The 7,500-nt window shown below is 38.3% G+C and overlaps 1 protein-coding gene across 5 annotated transcripts in view; it reads right to left on the bottom strand.

Moving 5' to 3' along the window:
- Window positions 1-222: 222 nt before the first annotated feature.
- LOC110048637 (tyrosine kinase receptor Cad96Ca-like) overlaps window positions 223-7,500 on the bottom strand; it is a 48,376-nt gene continuing 41,098 nt past the window's right edge. Inside the window, exons 6-17 of one of the 5 annotated variants that reach the window (XM_089294293.1) lie at window positions 7,463-7,500; window positions 7,120-7,135; window positions 6,299-6,338; window positions 5,566-5,878; window positions 5,371-5,481; window positions 4,359-4,549; window positions 3,980-4,102; window positions 3,801-3,871; window positions 3,597-3,637; window positions 3,334-3,430; window positions 3,040-3,139; window positions 223-1,646 (exon numbers count right to left, since the gene is read on the bottom strand). The exon at window positions 7,463-7,500 is cut by the window's right edge and continues 97 nt beyond it. In XM_089294293.1, coding sequence (XP_089150419.1) covers window positions 1,581-1,646; window positions 3,040-3,139; window positions 3,334-3,430; window positions 3,597-3,637; window positions 3,801-3,871; window positions 3,980-4,102; window positions 4,359-4,549; window positions 5,371-5,481; window positions 5,566-5,878; window positions 6,299-6,338; window positions 7,120-7,135; window positions 7,463-7,500 — 1,207 coding nt within the window. In that variant the 3' untranslated portion in view covers window positions 223-1,580. Of the gene's footprint in view, window positions 1,647-3,039; window positions 3,140-3,333; window positions 3,431-3,596; window positions 3,638-3,800; window positions 4,103-4,358; window positions 4,550-5,370; window positions 5,482-5,565; window positions 5,879-6,298; window positions 6,339-7,119; window positions 7,136-7,462 lie in introns of those variants that run through there. The other 4 variants (XM_089294292.1, XM_089294294.1, XM_089294296.1 and 1 more) reach the window with 4 other exon arrangements.

Raw genomic sequence — 7,500 nt, 5'->3', positions numbered from 1 at the left:
GCGGGAAAGTGAATTGGCAGGTGAACTTTAGAATGAGTTGGCCGCAAAGCAAGCTTGCATTCGCCACAACATTTTTCAAACACTCAACATTTCGCCTAACTTCGCCTACGCGGAAAGTAAGCGAGCGTGTGGGTAGTCACTGATGGTACTAAGAAGAAAAATCTGCCTGCTGTGTTACGGGGCATTCGTCCTGTGATTTTAAAGACAAACCTCGACCTCACATTCGTCATATCAACAAGTTTATTAAGGTTTCCGAACCGCTTTCTAGTTCAGCAGCTACAATATCATCATCATTGATTCCAAAAAATTCGTTTTCACTTACGGACAGCAGCCATGAAAAGTTATTGGAACAAAAGGAATTGTTTAAACTCCCGCAAGATTGGTTTGGGATACCCACATGGCCGCAGTTTCATTGTTTTGGGACATGAATATCGCTGCAAGGACGTCATCTGAAAACACTCCATTGAAAAAAAAAACTAGCAATAAACTAAGTAACTATGTTGAGTTCGAGTTTCTAGCTCGAGCCAGTACAGCTTTACGTTTCAGTAAAGACGTTCAACTGTTAAGAAAACTAATACTGTACTATCGCCCTGTGAAGGAGTCGACACTTAAAGCAAACTAATTTTAAAATAATTTTTAATTGTAGTTATTGTCTAAATGAAACGCAGTAATCACGGCAAATGAAAGCTTCAAGGCTGACCTGAGTGCCATTTAGTAGATTGGCATTATAACTTGAAACTCGAACTCCTGACTCCCTTGGCAAGATTTGTTGAAATTAACTTGTAATTTGGTGCTGTACAAAAACGAGAACTCTGAAGAATGCGGTTCGAGAAACACGCGAAGCTTGTCTTTAATTAAGCGTCTAATTTCCAGACACCGATAAGTTTACGTTTCTCTAACTCACATGGGTGTAAAGCAATAATCCATATTGTCGACATATGAAAAAAATCATAAATAAAAAACAATTAATTAATGTCTTCTCCACCTCAGCAAAGGCTACCCCCAGGCCCCTTGAGAAGCTAGCCTCTTCTACGTTCGCAAATCGTCCATATGGCAGAAGGAACCACAGGTAGGCTCCTCTTGCACAGTAAGTATCAAAAGCTTGACAAGGAGCTCTGAAAGGTGATAAAAGGTACATGTAACCCCAACAGACAACTGCGCAGGAAGTGCACCCCTCCTTTAACGGACCTGGCGAGGCCTTGTTGTTCGTTAGGAGGCTGGCAAAATTTCAGGGTGTTTCAATTTTTGATTAGCTTGTCCGCATATGTTTCTGTTTGTTTGTTGTTGTTGTTGTTTTCATGCTGTGTTTTGTTGTTAAATTGTTATATGTTGTTAAATTTTTATATGACTATAAACACGTTGCATTTCACATATTGCTGGCGTGACATAGATACCACTATTATTGAATAACACTGATAATAGTGATAACCATTTGGCGTTTTACACGGGGACTACGGGTTAGAATTCAAAAGGGTCAATACTTAAGAGTCTTTCCTCATTCACAGATTGCTAGGTTCGACTATTCTCGAACCAAATTTAACTTTGCCACAGAACATAATGACACGCACACCAGCGAAACTTTAAACCATCAGATCTTCCACATTTTCGTAGAGTTTCTTGTCGTATTCTTGCATGTTGATTAGTCTCTGTTGAAAAATAAATCAATCAATAAATAAATCAATCAATCAATCAATCAATAAATAAATAAATAACAGCCAAGTGAGACAATTTTTTTTTTTTTAAGCAAGAGTAGCACAACCACCGAGGGGAAAGTGTTGTTGCGGCTATTTCGTTTTTCCTTTGTGTCTTTTTTTTTCCGTTCCGTATGTTAATGTATTTTCTCAGATTCTGCATGCCTTTTTTCCCCGTTTCGTATGTAAATTTCGTCCCGTCTATATTTGTGTTATCCTTTCATGTTCATTTAGAGTCAGTTTATCGTCCGTTACCCTCGTAACTTTTTGGTTCCCTGAACCCCGTTTCCAGCATTTGGTAAGCCGTTTAGTTTATCGTCTATATTTGTATCTTCCTCTTAGTTTTCTGCTCTCTTCGGTTAGTTATTTTGTAGTAATCCATTTTGTGTTTATCTCTAGGAATTTACCTTCCTGTTACGGAAAGTTATTAAATTTGCTGGACTAACTGATAGGAATTCGCTTTAAGTTGTTTGGAAGTCAGCTCTTTGCCTCTTCAAGTGTGTTGAGCAATTCAACATAAATGCGCCATTTTCTGTACGTTTTATTTTGGAAATATGTACAATAAAATACAAACTTTCTCGTAATGCGCGCGTTCCCATTAATACAGTTGTCGAAAATTGCGATAGACGGACCGACAGACAGACCCTTAAACAGACAGCCAGACAGACAGCCAGACAGAAAGACAGAGAGACAGCTAGACAGAAAGACAGACAGATGAATGATATGGATGGTCAAGGGTACGGAAGGACGGTGGAATGGACAAACAGACAGACCGATCTATATACCATCGTTAATTTATCAACTGTTTAACTATCGTTGAAACATATTCTACGTTAGCAACGTTTTATCGAGAATGTTCTCATACAGCGTTTTTTTTGTTCTATACTGAACACATCAAGTCTTCAGGTGCTGAAATTTCAGTCCGAGGAAGGAGGCTTGGTTGTGACCCTGGGCTGAATTCGCAACCCAGATAGAAAGGCTAAAAAGCCCATGTAATCGGAATGGAATTTCAAAAGTAAATTTGATTCAACAATAAGTAATGTATGAGTCTTTCTCATTATGACATTCACCTATGAAGTAATTTGACATATATTTTAGCCCAGGTTGAAATTTCATCATTTACATGCCCCCCCCCCCCTGCCCTTCTCCCAAAAGCTCCCCACCCTGCCTTAGCCAAGCTGATTTGTTCCTATAATCACCCTCCGAGACAATAATAATATCTTAGACCATAATTAAACTCAGAATGATAAAAATTTCTCAATTTAATTACCTACATTCACGAGTAGTTATTTCCATTGGAATACGGAGTTTTAAAACTATTTTACTACATAAGCTTCTCGTATTTTACCTGGTGCTGATTTTCCAATTCCTTTAAATTGTCTCGAAGATTCTCAAACGTTGGGCGATCATCGGGATCTTCTCTCCAACAGTCTTGCATGATCTTGTACCTGCAAATATAAAAGAGAGCCGGTGTTGAGATCTCGTATATGATGATTATGTTAAACTAAAAAAGAAGACATGTAAAGTTCAAAATAACTTTAACCCATCAGCAATCAAAGCTTTGATGAAAACTCTTCAATTATTTGGTAAATACAAGTGTATCACGGTTAAATATAAAGATAATAATGTCAAAACTTCTTACAGGTCTTCATCCACATGGCTTGGTTTAGGCATCCTGTAGCCACGATTTAGGATATTTGCCATTTTTCGGGACTCCATTCGCGGATAGGGCGAGCCACCTAGATAGAGAAATAAAACATCAAGCCAGTGTCAGGTTACTATGTGAATCCTCATGCGACATGATTCTCGCATGAGTCACCCAGGTCGAATGCAATTTAAAATAGAAATAAACATAACAATCTGTTTATTGGAAAATCTGTGCCCCACTATGACACTCAGCCATACCTATGGTAAAGATCTCGTAAAGTACAATTCCAAAACTCCACCTGCGTTATATATAAAAAAAAAAAAAAAAATTGTTAGATATTTAAGGCATAGGACTGCCATTCCCAATTCGCCTAGTTCTATAATTTTTAAATGAATACAAAACTATTAAGTTGCAATCCATATTTCATACTGAGTTCATTGTTTTTTTCCGTTTTTACTTACACATCACTTTTTGTAGTGTATCGTCCAAACAAGAGTGCCTCATAAGCAGTCCATTTAACTGGGAGTCGGCTCTTCAAAGTCATAAAAAATAGAAAAAAACTTGTAAATACAGAAATAAGAGTTGAAGACGCAAAGCTTTTTAGAAATTCATATGCGCAAAGGCTGCATGTAGCAGGAACCTTTGTTTTCGTTTCGTAGATGTTTTCCTGGTTCACGTCTCTGGCCATTCCAAAGTCGGTTACTTTGCAAATCTCCTGTTCCCCTACCAAGACGTTTCGAGCGGCAAGGTCGCGGTGAATGATCTAACAAAGAAAATAATTTTAGTTCCCATTATTGAATAAACAAACACTAGACGCCCTAAAACTCCTTCATTGTTTTAGGTAGCCCCGTTGCAAAGGACCAAGCTTGTCCTTTCCGTCACCCCATTCTAACTTCATACAATGAAATATATATCCCCGGGTTCTCCTGTATTCCTCCTTAACAAAAATAAACACTTCTACATTTGACCCTACAAACAGTGAAAGTGCCACTGCTACCTTCTATTTCAAAATAACTTACATTTCTTGAAGACAAATAACGCATCCCGTCAGCTACTTGCCAGGAAAACTTAATTAACTGCTGTGACGTCAGATTTGTTTGCGGCTTGACGTCCGGGTCTTTGAAATACGTGTCATTCAATCCACGGCTCTTCCTTAAGTAACCAAGGAGATCACCATACGGGACATATTCAATAACGACAAGCAAGGGATCTACGACGCCACAAAATGCCAAACTGTCAATAGACTACGGCTAATTTCATTCATGGTTGAAAAGCAGAATTATTAAAAAAAAACAAAAAAAAAAACGGATTTATATCATTTTCGACTCCTTCGATAATATTGATGCACACAAAACCTAATAGAAAAACAACGTTGAGCCCACAACGATTCGTAATTATTTCAGCTACTTTAATTTAAAATGAAGTTCATTAATGCATCACTTTTCAGGCAAATATTAGGTGTCAACTCAAATCTAGTAATCCACCATGAATAGGTCAAAAATGGTATAGAAGGGCTGATCTATTAACTCTGGGATCAAAAGGTTGACGCGAATAAAAATAATATTAACACGGCTTCTCCAAGAACACAATCACTTAGCCAGCTTAATGTGGATTTCAATACACAGACCATTTTTTATCTACAGCACCTTCGAATTCCAAGCAGCTCTTCCATGTACACTGTAAGTGCATTAGGCTATTTTTAATAATGAAAAATCTTTGTGGTTTCATTTACCCATAGTTAACTGAGGGAAATGGTTAGGAAACTTGGCAAAGTTCTTTGTTGTATGTTTTTGTTTGCTATTTGGGGGCTGACCCTGCACAAAACCTGGCAAAATACGAAAGGTGGATAGATGTGCTCACAAAACTAACCAATAGTAGCATTGCGATTATGTAATTCATACATAGTCAGTGAGCATAAAACTAAAGATGTGCAGGGTCAAGAGACTACCAACATAAATATTAGTTTGTTTGTTTGCTTCTTTGATGTTTACTGGCCTTCCTAACCATTTCCCTCTATTAACTATGATTTACCAGATTCAGTGACACATCCCAGCAGTTTGATGACATGACGATGAGGCCTGAGTTTCTTCATCACTTCAAGTTCTGACAGCAAATCATTTCTTTCTTTCTCTGTAGCGTTATCTAGGATAAATAGGTTTATTCATAATTCAAAATAAGTTAGGAAGCAATGACTAAGTATTTATTATTCTGCAGTGCATGTAGTACCTTTTAACATTTTGATCGCCACTGTAATTGTTTCTTTTCTCCCTCGAAGTTGTGAAGCTTTTCCTTGCGCCACTTGTCCAAAAGCACCCTTACCTATTATCTTTTCAATGATTATATTTTCTCTCGGAACTTCCCATGAACGAGTTCCTGGGTGCAATGGAGCATATTCATTTATTTCTGAATAAGGTGATATTTCTGGGCTTGTTCCTCCTTGGGACTGTACAACTTCAACTAAGGCCATGTATTGGCTTGGAGCATGACGGTTAGTAGTGTTAACGTATTCATTGCTTCCTTCAATTTCCACTGCCTCGTTCTGAGTTTGAAAGGAAAAATCACACTCCGGTTAGTCCTATGAGTGCGGGGAGGGAGTGTGAGTGTTAGGTGGGAGGAGGGGTGGGGAGAAGGCGCGGCAAAGGCTCCTAAGTAGAGTTTAAACCCGCACGGTATACAAAATACCGAAAAGTGTTAATTAAATGTTTATTGTATTGCATTGCATTTCATTGTATTATTACTCGAGGGCGTTGAAGCCGTGAGAGAACTCCCTCGTCACCAGTGCCCTCGCGGCCTCGCCACTCGTGTTCCCCGCCAAAACGAAAGCCTTCGCGCTATAAATACCAACAAGTGTCAACAAGGCTTTGTCGTGAATTTTGAGTAATCCATCTTAATTACTGAAGGCCTATTGACTGCCTCTTTAAGAATTACGTATCGCACCTAGTGTTAACTTCAAACTTACAAGTTGAGCTCCCCTTTCCCCCAGAGCAGCTTTATCCAATCTAGAATAGAACAACAAATCCAACATCAGGTACATCATCTTGATTTTAAAATCGTGAGAGGAAGCAGGTCAGGATGGCGCAGTAAACGTTATGAGAAGCCTCAATTCCAACCAGCGACCCGGCACCAAGAGTGTGTTAGGTTTGTTGTAGATTCTCGTCCTTTCTCAGAGGGTTCACCTCCGGGTTCTCTGGTTCTCCTCCATCCACAAATATCAACACTTGTTAATTCCATTTCCACCTGGAAACAGTGGAAGACGAGCCACTACTTGGCTGTTTCACTAGGTTAAATTCCGTTTTTAATAAGTCGGAGAAGTAATAGCCAGTTACGTCCACGGAAGCTGGCTTCCTAATGACGGGAAACTACTGTAATTACTGTCCTTCTAAAGGCACCAGCATACTACAGTATAACGCGTAACTACGAAATCTGTTCATATTGATTAATTCATATAGCTTCCTTCAGTCTAAGTAATCTAAGCGAAATTGACTGTTCGTCACCATGTCAAAACAAACATTATTCAAGTTAATGGCCATTTATGCTTTACAGCCTTTGTAACATGCAGGGAATTGTAGTTCAGGCAATTCAGGTAATTTTAGAAAGGTAACCTGTCTAACCATGCTTCTATTACAAAATATTACATTAACGACTAGAGGCACATTTTAAGATTTTAGACCTTTCGAAGTACTCTTCGTTTGTTTTCAAATCAATGACACTGCCAGAACGGAAACAAGTTAATACAATATGTTAATTAATAAGTAAATCTAGAAGTTAAAGTCGACTCACCGATTATCTCCTTGACCTAAGAAGGGTAAAATAGTAAGAACCATTAAACCATAACAAATCTCCAGGATTATACAAGGTACCTTACTCTCAGCCTGCGAAGAATATGCCACAAATGTGGCAACAAATGCCAAGATTATTAAAAAAAACAAAAACAAAACAAAAACAAAAAAACGGTATTTAGAGAATTGCAAGGATTTTGGTTGCGTCTTCTAGTAAACCTTACTTAAATCCTGAACAGAAAATTAAGATTAAACTGCGACCCAGTTTAATTATATGCAGCTTCTCTTCGGCTAAGGAACTATAGCCAATATGAACGTGATAGTAAAGAATGCATTTTACTTACGTTGTCGGTGCTTCAGTATCATGTGGGTGATAAAAACG

This window comes from Orbicella faveolata, unplaced genomic scaffold (genome assembly GCF_042242905.1).
Source record: "Orbicella faveolata isolate gen_17 unplaced genomic scaffold, um_ofav_v1 contig_25, whole genome shotgun sequence".
NCBI classification, from domain to species: domain Eukaryota; kingdom Metazoa; phylum Cnidaria; class Anthozoa; order Scleractinia; family Merulinidae; genus Orbicella; species Orbicella faveolata.
The sequence above is the reverse complement of the archived record's forward strand: the minus strand, read 5'-3'. Positions and strand labels throughout refer to the sequence as shown.